General features: G+C 43.7%; 1 protein-coding gene across 1 annotated transcript in view; it reads right to left on the bottom strand.

Moving 5' to 3' along the window:
• The window catches only part of UVSSA (UV stimulated scaffold protein A), a 261,433-nt gene extending 253,200 nt beyond the window's left edge, over window positions 1-8,233 (bottom strand). Inside the window, 2 exon segments of the mRNA XM_030191086.1 lie at window positions 3,588-3,687; window positions 8,063-8,233. Coding sequence (XP_030046946.1) covers window positions 3,588-3,685 — 98 coding nt within the window. The 5' untranslated portion in view covers window positions 3,686-3,687; window positions 8,063-8,233.
• Window positions 8,234-15,508: the final 7,275 nt, after the last annotated feature.

Here is a 15,508-nt window from a genome sequence, read left to right as displayed (position 1 = left end):
TCCCCTCCATTCATCCCTATCCAGCAATTCCCCTCTCTCCCTGAGCCCTGCCCTCCCAATCCATGCCCATCCATGCTCCTCTGTCCCCTGCCCCCTCCATTCATCCCTATCCAGCAATTCCCCTCTCTCCCTGAGCCCTGCAATCCATATCATCCATGCCCATCTGTCCCCTGCCCCCTCCATTCATCCCTATCCAGCAATTCCCCTCTCTCCCTGAGCTCTGCAATCCATATCCATCCATGCCCATCTGTCCCCTCCATTCATCCCTATCCAGCAATTCCCCCCTCTCCCTGAGCCCTGCCCTCCCAATCCATGCCCATCCATGCTCCTCTGTCCCCTGCCCCCTCCATTCATCCCTATCCAGCAATTCCCCTCTCTCCCTGAGCCCTGCCCCTCCCATCCATGCTCCTCTGTCACCCTCCATTAATCCCTATCAGGCAATTCCCCTCTCTCCCTTCCATGACCCCCCCCCCCACCTCGCATCCATGCTCCTCTCTCCTCCCGCTCCCATCATGTCCCAGTTGGCCCTCTTCTCCCCTCTCCCTTCACATCCATGCTCGTCGCTCCCCTGCCCTCCCGCTCCCATTGTTCAACCACTGCCCGCCCTCTTCTCTCCCACCAACATCCCTTTTCTTGTTTTTTCTTTTTAAATTTACCTCCGTGGCGGTCAGCAGCGCAGCGTCAGTGAAGGAGGCGGCGCTCGCCTCCCGACGTCTCTAGCCTTCCCTTCGCTGTGTTCCGCCTTCTTCTGACGTCATTTCCTTGACGTCAGAAGAAGGCGGAACACAGCGAAGGGAAGGCTAGAGACGTCGGGAGCGCCGCCTCCTTCAATGACGCTGCGCTGCTGGACCGCCACGGAGGTAAATTTAAAAAGAAAAAAAAAGAAAAGGGATGTTGGGGGGGGGGGGAGAAGAGGGCGGGCAGTAGTTGAATGGGAGCGGGAGGGCAAGCGAGGTGAGCATGGTGCGGCGGCGCCCCCCTACCATGCTTACCTCGCTTACCGTGTTGGCACGGCCCTGACTGTAAGGTAGCTTTGTTGAGGAGTGTGGTTTGTGTATGGGTCTGTGTGAGTGAGAAGAGTTGTTGCTTTGACAGCACAGAGGTGTGTGGGGGTTGCTTGTAAGTACATGGGGGTAAGGGGTACCCTTTATGCAACTATGTAACAGTGAAGTAAGAAAATGTGTGTGAGTAGGTCACCACACAATGGAATGCCTGGGGATGCATGTGGCAGAGGGAGGTGCATGAGTGTGCACATGCTAAGGGAAGAAATATGTGTAAGGAAACAAGCTCTTAAGGAGAGTGTGAGGGCAGAAGTAAACTCATTCCTCCCCCTTACACTCACTCCTCCTCCCTCTTGAACTGAGTCCACCCTTCTATTCCCTCTCCCAAACTTCCTGTCATCTTCACGCTAACTGACTCTTCTTCCACCACTACCACCAGCAGCCTGAAGACTGCACTGCTGGAGAGAGACTGAATCCCTGTCGGTATGCTGATTTCTTCAACACCAAGATTTTCCTTTTGTTTTTGTGCTCTGGTCATTGGTGTCACTACGACCCTGACTTTCATTCTGGCATCATCACTGTCACCCTAATTATCTTCTATGGTGAGGCCTGACTGCTGCTTCTTGTCCTTCTCTTCCCCAGTTTTATCATATTGATAGGATTGTTTCCATATGGACAGATGAATAAACAGACAGGACATAACCTCTTCAATGGGTGCCATCACTCAAGTGAAAAGTGCCTAAAAATCTGAATTTGATAACCTTTCCTAAATCTTAAAACACCTGATACTGAAATATTTAAAAGGTACTTAATTGCAAGTTTTTAAGACGTTACCTAAACCTATGGGCTCTCTATATACTTCTGCCTATGCAAAAAGTTAAAGCTTGGAATTGGTCTGAGCAATCCCAAATTTCATCTGATTTGGATCTTCCTGCCTTTCTAGAATATTCTAGAGAAGTTCAAGTTACCCTAGCAAATTTAACTGCAAACGTTGTATTAGGACCAAAGAAAAGACTGGAATAATTATTTGAAATGTTATTTTTTTCTGATGTGGTACAAGCCACTCAAACAAAAGGCAGCAAAGTTTACATTTGTATCAGAGTATTACAAACTGGTACTATGGCATTAAAAATTTTAAAACGCTCCGTAAAATACCATAACATGAACTATGTAGTTTGGATATCACTCAACTAATATAACCTCTTAGTAATAGGATGATTCAAGAATCTATTTCTGAGGATGTACCTGCATTAGCAGGACCATTTTAACCATTGCCCAGTTGGTGTACTTGCCTAGGCCAACAGTTTTATTTATTTTTTTTTTTTGTAGGGGGTGGGGGGGGGGAGGTTGGGGAGTGGCAAGAAGGAACTGCAGCCAAAGCAAAAAAGGTTCTGACTTCCACAGACTCAAACAACCTGCAGTACATTTTTATTAGCAGGGAGGATACATGGCTTTCGGTATACATACAGAGACAAAACAAAGAAATATTTAAAAGTATGAGATCCATTTATGCATTTTTACAGGATCGCTCTGGGAGGAGTACTGGGATATTATAATTGCATTCAATTATCAAAACCTTGGGGGAGAGGAGGGATAGTTCAAGTAAATTCACAGGGAGGCACAAGACTGAAGGTTCACCTGCCTCACTTGACACCCTTGCACCAGCTTAATATTGCAGAGATGTCTCCTGTCTCTCCTAGTTTAGTGACAATGGAGGGTTAAGTGACTTCCCAAGATCACAAAGAAGTGGGAGCAGGATCTGAACAGGGCTTTCCTGGTTCTCAAATCAGTAGCTCTAACTATTAGGCTATTCCTCACAGAAAGGCTATTTGAGCCTTACTTTATAAATCCACATAAGCAATACAAATCTGGAAATTCCTTTTAGCTTCTCAGGAGAAAACAAAGGGCCCTATTTACTAAACTGCCTTAGCTGTTAACGCAACAGTAACACATTAGCACGTGCTATTATTTACAGTTAAAGCACAGTTCCCCCTGTACAACATTATGTTGATACCAAAGTAGTTACCACAAGTTAACTATCTCCTAGTATCATCCATTATCCTTTCCCATAATGCTTTTGGTCTCATGCATTACACCAGTGGTCTCCAAATGTCCTCATACCTTAAACTAACTTGATCGGCCTGTGTGTCAAAACCGCACTGAACCCTGGAAAGGGAATATTAGCAGTATACAAGATTTGATTTGAGATAACACTTTGCTGTTGACACCATTGAACAAGCGTAGCCAAGTTTATCACTTTATCTACATGTTATTTCCTGTACATCAGCAAAACGGGAAACTATTGTGAACATCCATACAAATTTTAACACACAGGTTTTACAATTAAAATTTCACCATTCTTTAGTATTTAGGAACCAAACTGAATAGTATAACTACTTTCTGAACTGGTATCACAGGAGGATACCAGTGTTACTACAAGCATTACAGTTGAGCAGTTATTATGTGGTCTTGCCCTACATCACTACTCAGCAGACTTTGAGCTGGGAAACAAAACAATTTATGTGGAATATAAGAGTAAATAACATGTAAACATAAGCGATGTGTAGTTGAAGCTCTTGTTCATACCTGCAGATTTTCTTTAGTTCTTTCATTTTTTCTAAATTTAGCTCCGGCTCTCCTGAGGTGGTGAGCTGCTCCACCAACTCAGACAGCTTTTGATCCATTTCTAGAACCAAGAGACACTGGTAAATTGAACATTTTTAAATATTAAAATCATACAAAAGAGCAAGGACCGATTCAAGCCTCACAACAGAAACTTTTTCAACAAAAAGTATTCATCCGCTCAGGCAAATAAAAGTTAACTATCCGCATTTTGAAAAGTCTGCCAAGATGCACCTCAGTGTGCAAAAAACCCTGCCAATCCCCTCTACAGCGAGCTTTTGCCCTGCCTGTGCCATCAGGAAAGTATCATCTATGAGACTTGCAATCCCATTTCCAATGTGCATAGTTACTCCGGATTTGGGCAAAGAAATACATGGAACATGCTTACAACATGTTAGCACATGCAATGGGTAAGAAGCCAAAAAGCACTTCTCCACACTGTTGGCTCATTACCTCATATAGGGCACCTTTTACTAAGCTATAGAAAGCATTAGCGCGTGCTTACCACAGCTTTAAAGGGCTTACCGTGGGATGAATCAAGGTGTCCTGTGGTAAAAGCCCAATGTACAAGCACAAAACACATGCTAAAATGTTTTTCTTAATTTTTCCTTGAGGGGGCATGCCTGGGAGCAGAGAGTGGGCGTGATAATGTGGCTGAACTGATTCGCTGGTGGTTAACAGATATAATTAAACCTTGGCCAAAGTGTTTAAATAAATATGTATATTCAGAATACATACATACTCACTGCTGACCATCAGTCATTATCAGCATAGCAACAATATTCAGCTGTTGAAGTTAGCGTATGCATCCTAGCTGGCACTCACAGAGCAGATGAATAAATACTACTACAGATAAATTATGATTCCTCCCCAGCCTTATGAAGATTGAGCCAAAGCGATTAGACAGATTTTCTTTCTGCCACTACTTGCATACAAGCTATGTACAGATAAAGGAGAATATTGGTGATCATTATCTATATAAATCCATTACTCAGCCACAACCAACCATAAAATTTCTAACTGGCAGGTCAAATGGCAAAGCAAGCCTACCATCTCTCTATATAAAACGCACCTCCAACGTTCTAATGAAGCCTCTGTTAGCCAACATTCTAAAGTGAAGGGGGTGAGATCGCATTGTGTCTGCCCCGCCCACGCGTCAAATGTGATGACGTCGAGGGCGGAGCAATGACACTCAACCAATCGCAACGCTCGGCAGCGAAGCGTCAGGGAAGGAGGCGGCGCTCTCGACGTCTAGCCTTCCCTTCGCTGTGTTCCGCCTTCTTCTGACGTCAAGGATGACGTCAAAAGAAGGCGGAACACAGCAAAGGAAAACCTAGACGTCGGGAGCACCGCCTCCTTCCCTGACGCTTCGCTGCCACGGAGGTAAATTTAAAAACAAGAAAAAAAAAAAAAACCAACCAAGTTGGGGGGAGAGAAGAGGGTGGCCACTAAACAACAACAATGGGAGCGGGAGGGCAGGGGACAAACGACAGCATGGATGCGAAGGGGGGAGGGGGGGGAGAAGAGGGCGGCCCAGGCTGGGACATGGGAGAGAGAGAAGCATGGATGCAAGGGGGGGTCATGAAAGGGAGACAGGGGACTTGCTGCAAAAGGATGAATGGAGGCAGCAGGGGACAGAGGGGCATGGATTGGGATGGCAGGGCTCAGGAAGAGAGGGCAATTGCTGGAAAGGGATGAATGGAGGGGGCAGGGGACAGAGGAGCATGGATGGGCATGGATTGGGAGGGCAGGACTCAGGGACAGAGGGAAATTGCTGGATAGGGATGAATACAGGGGACAGATGGGCATGGATGGATATGGATTGCAGGGCAGGCCTCAGGGAGAGAGGGCAATTGCTGGATAGGGAAAAATGGAGGGGCCAGGTGACAGATGAGCATGGATGGGCATGGATTCGAAGGGCAAGACTCAGGGAGACGGGAATTGCTGGATAGGGATGAATGGAGGGGACAGATGGCCATGGATGGATATGGATTGCAGGGCAGGCCTCAGGCAGAGAGGGGAAATGCTGGATAGGGAGAAATGGAGGGGCCAGGTGACAGAGGAGCATGGATGGGCATGGATTCGAAGGGCAAGACTCAGGGAGACGGGAATTGCTGGATAGGGATGAATGGAGGGGACAGATGGCCATGGATGGATATGGATTGCAGGGCAGGCCTCAGGCAGAGAGGGGAAATGCTGGATAGGGAGAAATGGAGGGGCCAGGTGACAGATGGGCATGGATTGGAAGGGCAGGACTCAGGGAGAGGGGAATTGCTGGATAGGGATGAATGGAGGGCACAGATGGCCATGGATGGATATGGATTGCAGGGCAGGCCTCAGGCAGAGAGGGGAAATGCTGGATAGGGAGAAATGGAGGGGCCAGGTGACAGAGGAGCATGGATGGGCATGGATTCGAAGGGCAAGACTCAGGGAGACGGGAATTGCTGGATAGGGATGAATGGAGGGGACAGATGGCCATGGATGGATATGGATTGCAGGGCAGGCCTCAGGCAGAGAGGGGAAATGCTGGATAGGGAGAAATGGAGGGGCCAGGTGACAGATGGGCATGGATTGGAAGGGCAGGACTCAGGGAGAGGGGAATTGCTGGATAGGGATGAATGGAGGGCACAGATGGCCATGGATGCATATGGATTGCAGGGCAGGCCTCAGGCAGAGAGGGGAATTGCTGGATAGGGATGAATGGAGGGGCCAGGTGACAGAGGAGCATGGATTGGAAGGGCAGGACTCAGGGAGAGGGGAATTGCTGGAAAGGGATGAATGGAGGGGACAGATGGCCATGGATGGATATGGATTGCAGGACAGGCCTCAGGCAGAGAGGGGAAATGCTGGATACGGAAAAATGGAGGGGCCAGGTGACAGATGCATGGATGGGCATGGATTGGAAGGGCAGGACTCAGGGAGAGGGGAATTGCTGGATAGGGATGAATGGAGGGCACAGATGGCCATGGATGCATATGGATTGCAGGGCAGGCCTCAGGCAGAGAGGGGAATTGCTGGATAGGGATGAATGGAGGGGCCAGGTGACAGAGGAGCATGGATTGGAAGGGCAGGACTCAGGGAGAGGGGAATTGCTGGATAGGGATGAATGGAGGGAACAGATGGCCATGGATGGATATGGATTGCAGAGCAGGCCTCAGGCAGAGAGGGGAAATGCAGGATAGGGAAAAATGGAGGGGCCAGATGACAAAGGAGCATGGATGGGCATGGATTGGAAGGGCAAGACTCAGGGAGAGGGGAATTGCTGAATAGGGATAAATGGAGGCAACAGATGGCCATGGATGCATATGGATTGCAGGGCAGGCCTCAGGGAGACAGAGGAATTGCTGGATAGGGATGAATGGAGGGGCCAGGTGACAGAGGAGCATGGATTGGACTCACACTTTCACTCTGACTCTCAAACACTCACTCTCACATACACTCTCCCAAACATACACACTCCGAGGAAAACCTTGCTAGCGCCCGTTTCATTTGTGTCAGAAACGGGCCTTTTTTACTAGTACTTACATAATTTACAGTTTCCACCCTGCAGTCCTTTTCATGGCTCCCTGACAGCTCACAACAAACACCAACACAGAGGATGCCCACCAGGTTAAAATTAATTTAAAAGGCCCTGCCTTCATATATACCACTCAAGAAACCTAGGGGCTCATTTTCAAAGTACTTTGTAAGTCAGTCTAAGTTCCATAGCAACCTATGGAACTTTGTACGTCTAAGTGCTTTTCAAAATATGCCTCCTAACATACTAAACCCATCACCACAGCAGAAAAAAAAAGTTATACAATGAAAATCTTCTTACCTTTTTTTTCTGCACTACAGAAATACACAGCAAGTCATCATATAGTTAAACCAGGATCTAGTTCACTTCCAAAAACCTAAATAACAGAGAGGCATATTTTCAAAGCACTTTGGGAGCTAAGTTCCATAGGGTTTTTTTTTTTTCGATTGTTGTTTTTTTTTTTTAATTTAAAGGAGGAAAAAGACCTCATAAAATTGTAACAAACATCTTGGTAGATACAATTAATCACTACATTAGTGAACAATCAAGCTCACAGTTAAAGAGGTAATCGTTGGTCAAAAAACCTCCATAGTGTACAAAGGGTCCATAACTCAAAAATAATACAAATAAATCAAACAAAACAGTCTTTGTGATTTTCATTGCTATAGAGATAAATAAAATTATGGTATTTATATTTTTAGCACCACAATAATATAACGACGTAATTCAGAGTCTCGCTGTCTTGAGCAAAAAGGATTAAACAGTGCGATCCCATCAGATACAGTTAACCACAGTATAGTGATAAAGGAATTGTACATATGTATAAGTCTTCCAGAGACTAACTGCTGCCCTTTTAACAAAAGTCGCTGCACACTGTGAAAGCGAGCACAAAATATGTATCTTGTAGCACTATACCACATACCCAAAGATACCAAGTCACACGCATCAGACTGCCCTCACACGCCGAACATCCCTCTTCACAAGCAACCGGGGTAGGGTCCTGTCCCACCCCCCGTGGTCTACCATCTCTAGTTCTCTATACCGCTCTCCCCGTTCCCGATCCGGTATAATCCCCATCAATATCAAACTACTTCCCCTATCCTCCTACCTTCAAACTCATGCCTAAAGTTGCCCACTACCTATTTCCTCCTCCAGCGCGCCCCGCCTCCTCTGACGCACTCTCTCCCTGCCTGGGCCGCGTTCCGCTCGAAACAGGAAATTGCGTTCGGGGGAGGGTAGAACGCTGAAGACGCTGCCAGTCATTAAATCAAGGACGTTAGATAAAACAGGAGCTGAAATTACGTCAAAACGTTGAAGCCAATTAAGTTAAGCTCACTTTTCCTCGCCCCCCCCCCCCCCCCCGCGCAGCCGTCATCACCATACACTGAAAACAAAGCAAGCAAACCTAAGAGCTGCTGCATCCACGTTGTGGTTCTTTATTGTTGGTAGCATTTTCATTTAGTCTCACTTATATTTTCAAACATGCCGACTTATGCAGTATGTACACAGAGGAAGTATAATAACGGAATAAATTGTCATAGGTAGAGTACTAATTTGTTACAAATCGTAATCAGTGTCTCATTTGGATTTTGGAGGGGCGGGTTATAGGGACACCCTAGCACTGTTATATTCGTGCAGAGATTTTTTTTTTCCTTGTAAAAGGCCACTAAAACAGAAGAAATGGATCCTCAGAAGTTTAGGAGATGGTGTGGCAGGGCTAGTACTGGGCAAACTTCTACAGTCTGTAGCCTGAAAATGGTAGATACAAATCAAGGTCAGGTATACATATAAAGTAGCACATATGAGTTTATCTTGTTGGGCAGATTGGATGGACCGTACAGGTCTTTTTCTGCTGTCACCTACTATGTTACTATGCTCAGGTGGCGATGTAGTTGAATTTGAGTCCAAAAATTGTTAAAGAGCTAATCAAATTTTTATGATTAGATATCTGAAAATTACCAGTATTGGCTGTACAATATTTATGAATTTGTAAGACATTATTCCACCAAAAATGTATATTAAATTGTGAATTATCCTTCCAGGTGGATAGTATATATTTAAGGGTAATTACTATCACTGTGTCAGAAAGTTTAGATTTATAAACATCTAAAGAATGAGCTAATGTCAATGAACCAAAGATAATCTTTTTAGGAGTCATAATTTCAATAAAATTAAATAAGGATGAAATAATTTGGGGCCATACTAATTAATAAATTGGTACAACGGCATTTAAAGATTAAATGGAGAAGAGTACCTTGATGTCATTACATGACCAACATGTTATCGTTCGACAGACTTGCAACCTTCATTTTTTTGAGGAGTCCATAAGACTCTATGATGTAGAAAAAAAAAAATATATTGGAGGAAGGTTGATGAAGAAATGGGTTTACTTGTTTTAGCACAAAAAGTACTCCATTGATGATTAGTAAGAGAACAATGTAAATCAGATTCCCATACTGAACAAAGACCTGTCTTTTCTTTAAGAAAACAAGAACAAAATATAAGAAAACCAATGGACTGCATTAGGGCCTTATATTAGTTATGTTTAAACAAAAACGATCTGCTTGAAACAAAATATTTCTTTTTATTTTGATACAACCACTTGCCCCTGAAACATGTTGAAAAACAGAATAATCCATTTGTGTACCTAAAAGGTAAACTTCTACAAAACAGATGAAGATGTGATTCCATCTGCCCCAATGAAAGAAGAGTTTAATTCTACTTCCATTTAATTTCAGTATAATCCATCATCTTTATAACACCAGGCTTCACCAGGAAACAGGATATCCTCACTTAAATTTGGCCATCTGTATTGTATAGAACAGTGTAGACAAATGAGCACACAAGACAGAGTTTATAATTGCTGTTTCTACCAGCTACAATAATTTTTGAAGCTGTGTTAGTGATATTCAACGTAGGACCACCTCAAGTTCCGGAAAGAACTAAAAACAAACCTGTTTGGGAAGGCATATCCCACCGATCCAACATAAAAGACTGACTACCTGCAACACAACAAAACTAAAGATCGTATTGGACACACCCAATTTCCCCCTTCCTCCCTAAGTTCCTCATTATATCAACCATATATGAACCCTTTTCTAACGCAATAACACCTTGTATTTGTTCATACCGGAACTGGCGAACGCCATTACGGTACTCTGTAAGCCACATTGAGCCTGCAAATAGGTGGGAAAATGTGGGATACAAATGTAACAAATAATAATAATAATTACATATGGGAAGCTTTCAAATAAATTAAAAAGCTGTCCAATAAGTTTAAAAAAAAAAACTTTTTTCATCCACCTTTGAAGGCACTTCCTATCCAACTGAAACAGCTTTAGACTTGTTACTTGGATCACCTTAAAAAGAGAGGATAGAACCTCTGTCCACGTGGGTGTTGTCTACAGACCCCCGACACAATTGGAGGAACTAGATAAAGATCTGATCGCTGATATTCAAAAGTTGGGGAAGAAAAGAGAGGTGCTGTTGTTGGGAGATTTCAATCTGCCGGATGCAGATTGGAAGGTTCCGTCTGCGGAATCGGAAAGAAGTAGAGAGATCGTGGATGCTTTTCAAAGTGCTTTGCTCAGACAAATGGTGACGGAACCCACAAGGGAGGGAGCAACGCTAGATCTGGTACTCACAAATGGGATAATGTGTCAAATGTCTGAGTGGGTGCCCACCTGGGCAGCAGTGACCATCAAACAGTTTGGTTTGATATGATGGCTGAAGAGGAGGGTGGCCACTCAAAACTCAGTCCTGGATTTCAAGCATGCTGACTTTAGTAAAATGGGGGAATACCTGAGGAAGGAGCTGATGGGATGGGAGGAAATACAAGAAGTGGAAGGACAGTGGTCCAGGCTGAAAGAAGCTATAAATAGGGCCACGAACCTTTATGTAAGGAAAGTAAATAAAACCAAGAGAAAAAGGAAACCGATATGGTTCTCCAAGCAAGTGGCTGAGAAAATAAAGGCTAAAGAGTTGGCATTCCAGAAATACAAAAAAACTCAAGAAAAGGAACACGAGGAGGAATACCGGATGAAACTGAAAGAAGCCAAGAGAGAGATACGTCTGGCGAAAGCACAAACGGAAGAACAAATGGCTAGAAATGTAAGGAGGGGGGGGCAAACTTTTCTTCAGATATATTAGTGAAAGGAGAATGACTAAAAAGGGAATTGTGAGACTAAAAGATACTGTGAACCGCTATGTGGAGTGGAAAACATGAAAAGGGACCTACGGAAGCTAGAAGAATGGTCTAAGGTTTGGCAATTAAAATTCAATGCGAAGAAATGCAAAGTGATGCACTTAGGGAGTAGAAATCCACGGGAGACGTATGTGTTAGGCGGGGAGAGCCTGATAGGTACGGATGGGGAGAGGGATCTTGGGGTGATAGTATCTGAGGATTTGAAGGCAACGAAACAGTGTGACAAGGCGGTGGCCGTAGCTAGAAGGTTGTTAGGCTGTATAGAGAGAGGTGTGACCAGCAGAAGAAAGGGGGTGTTGATGCCCCTGTATAAGTCGTTGGTGAGGCCCCACCTGGAGTATTGTGTTCAGTTTTGGAGGCCGTATCTTGTTAAGGATGTAAAAAGAATTAAAGCGGTGCAAAGAAAAGCTATGAGAATGGTATGGGATTTGCATTACAAGACGTATGAGAGACTTGCAGACCTGAACATGTATACTCTGGAGGAAAGGAGAAACAGGGGTGATATGATACAGACGTTCAAATATTTGAAAGGTATTAATCTGCAAACGAACCTTTTCTGGAGATGCGAAGGCGGTACATAAGTACATAAGTACATAAGTAGTGCCATACTGGGAAAGACCAAAGGTCCATCTAGCCCAGCATCCTGTCACCGACAGTGGCCAATCCAGGTCAAGGGCACCTGGCACGCTCCCCAAACGTAAAAACATTCCAGACAAGAGGACATGAAATGAGATTGAAGGGGGGCAGACTCAAGAAAAATGTCAGGAAGTATTTTTTCACGGAGAGAGTAGTGGATGCTTGGAATACCCTCCCGCAGGAGGTGGTGGAAAAGAAAACAGTAACGGAAGTCAAACATGCTTGGGATAAACATAAAGGAATCCTGTTCAGAAGGAATGGATCCTAAGGAGCTTAGCCAAGATTGGGTGGCAGAACCGGTGGCGGGAGGTGGAGATGGTGCTGGGCACACTTATACAGTCTGTGCCAGAGCTGGTGGTGGGAGGCGGGACTGGTGGTTGGGAGGCGGGGATAGTGCTGGGCAGACTTATATGGTCTGTGCCAGAACCGGTGGTGGAGGTGGGGCTGGTGGTTGGGAGGCGGGGATAGTGCTGGGAAGACTTATACGGTCTGTGCCCTGAAAAGGACAGGTACAAAAAGTAGCACATGTGAGTTTATCTTGTTGGGCAGACTGGATGGACCGTGCAGGTCTTTTTCTGCCGTCATCTACTATGTTACAGATAGACCACACACAGGCAGTCACTTATTTCTTATTTCAATAGCGTTTGCTATTGTTCTGGGTGTACTAAACTGCAGCAAGCTCCACCTAATGGCTTCAGCTCATACAATAGACTAGAACCGCCTTGGGTTAGAGTGAGACAAGAGATGGAATAACATCAAAAAGTTCAATTTCCCTTTCCCTCTCCCCCTGCACAGCCATCATCCCCACATACCCAAAACAAAGCAAACAAAGGTATGAGCTACTGCATTCACACTGACTCATTCTTTATTTTTGGTAGCATTTTTATTTGATCTCCCTTATATTTTCAAACATACTGGCTTGTGTAACATATGGATGTACACAGAAGCAGCATTGGTTTCAACAGTTAGAGCAGTAATTATTTCTAAATATCATTGTGTCATTTGGAGGGACCATTTATAGGTGCTCACTGTATTCGTGCAGAGATGTTTTCACCTAGTAAAGGGCTACCAAAATAGATATGTTATGAGAATCAGGTGCTCAACAATCAGAGTTACTATTTATAAGTACAGAGGGTTTTTTTTTTACTTTAATTAGGTTGAAACCTGGGAGCATTTAGCATCTTTTTTCCTGTGCATAAATCAAAAGGAAAAAAAAGGTATGCGGGAATTTACTCCTTTCATTTTGTGAAATACAGTGGTATATTATTAAAAAATGCACTTGCTTTTTTTTTTTATTACTGCTTACGTTCTGTCCAGAGTTAGTCTAAATGTGCCAACAGTGTCCAGTTCAGCACATTATTAGTTGCCAAGTTCATACAAAGTTAATTATGTTCTGTGGAAAATAAATCTGTTGGTTCAGGCTGCCTGCTAGGTCCATCACTGTTTCATTATTGCTAGCAAGTATTACATATTATGGGCATTTGATTTACAATTTGATTGTTTTAATTCATTTATCCACAGCTTACATGCACATGGTATTGGTTTTTAAACCCAAAGGTGAATCCTAAAGGTGGTTAAACAATTAGGTATAACAGGGAAGATTCTAAAAAAAATCAGTGCAGAAATCAGTGCCAACTAAGTGTATTCTGTAAGCGGCATCTAGATTTAGGCACAGAATATAGAATATGCTTAGTTGATATCTTGGCACCTAAAACGACTCACCTCCATTTACACCAATGAAAATGTGGCATAAATCCCAGCATGTAGATTTATGCTCACTAGTCCATATTCTATAACTACACATGTAAATTTCAGAATGCCCGTGAACCACCCATTTCTCTGCCCATAACCATGCTCCTTTTTGACTGTGCATGTTAGAAGTTAGCACAGTGCATTTCAGAATATGCTTAGCGAGTTGTGTGCGTAAATTCTAATTATTGCCAATTAGTGCTCATTATAGCTTATCAAGAGCTGTTATCAACGCTGATTAGCTTGTTAAGCCAATTCAGTTATGCACATTGTTATAGAATATGCTTGGATTTCAACACAGATCTCTAGGCTTTAATATAGAACCCAGGGGAAACTGTGCTTGTTTCTGATTTTACTTGTTTTGGACTGCTGTGGGTACTACTGATATGTACATCTCTTATCTAGATTTTTAGAAGATGGAAATGAGGAACTAAAATTTAAGTTTTGGATGTACTCTGTAGAAGTTGTTGCTTGCTTTTGCCATGTGTGTATGGATGCCTGTGGTCATGTGATAATATTTGAATAACTGTCTTTACTTATGGCTATAATTTCTGAACATGCAATATCATTAAAGGACAGACTGTTAAATGCCCAGTTGGGTATATATGCTAATCTCAACTTTGTTACATATTTCAGATATATCTATCTACTTGCTCCCGTGATGTTACACAAGCAACTCATAGATTCGCCAACTCCTACTGCAAACTGGATACATGTCCTAGTCATCTACTTAAATCCACTCCTGGCTGCTTCATAGCAGACCTCACATCTCACCTTAACTTCATGCTACAACAAGGTCTCTTCCCCGAGGAACATGGTAACATCCTACTCACCCCAATACCAAAAGACACAAAGAAAAACACAAACGACCTTACCAACTATCACCCAGTTGCATCTATCCCACTAGTAGTCAAACTGATGGAAAGCCTGGTAACCAAACAGCTTACAGAATACATGGACAAGTTTTAACTACTACACGACTCACAATCAGGATTCTGCCCCCACTACAGTACTGAAACTGTCCTAGTCACTCTTCTGGCGAAATTCAAGCAGGAAATAGCCATAGGTAAAAGTATACTCCTACTCCAATTCGACATGTCGAGCGCATTCGACATGGTAAACCACAATATACTACTAAGACTCCTTGGCCACTTTGGGATTGATGGAAACATACTCAATTGGATCAAGGGTTTTCAAACCACTAGAACATACCAAGTAAAATCAAACTCAAACATATCACCACCTTGGAAAGCAGCCTGCGGAGTATCCCAAGGATCACCATTATCACCAATACTCTTCAATATAATGATGATCCCTCTAGCAAAATCCCTATCCATTCGAGGCCTCAACCCATTCATCTACGCAGATGACGTTACAAATCTATATTCCTTTCAAACATGACTTAACAGAAATAACCAATGAAATCAATGACTGCCTAAACATCATGGACCCCTGGGCAAACTCATTCCAACTGAAACTTAACACTGAAAAAACACACTGCCTCATCCTCTCATCTCAACATAACAAGTACAAACCCTCAACCATAAACACCCCAGGACACACCCTTCCTACCACAGACAGCCTAAAAATATTCTGAGTCACTATCGACCACAACCTTACCCTTGAGAGCCAAGTAAACCTCTGTAATAAAGAAAATGTTCTATTCAATGTGGAAACTTAAACGATTAAAGCCTTACTTCCCCGAGAGAAAGTTCTCGAAACCTAATGCCAGTGATTGAAAAGATTGAGGTGTGTAAAATTGATAGCACCTGTCTACTT

The sequence above is a fragment of the Microcaecilia unicolor genome, chromosome 2 (assembly GCF_901765095.1).
Source record: "Microcaecilia unicolor chromosome 2, aMicUni1.1, whole genome shotgun sequence".
NCBI lineage: Eukaryota > Metazoa > Chordata > Amphibia > Gymnophiona > Siphonopidae > Microcaecilia > Microcaecilia unicolor.
This window is presented reverse-complemented; position numbering and strand designations above follow the sequence as displayed.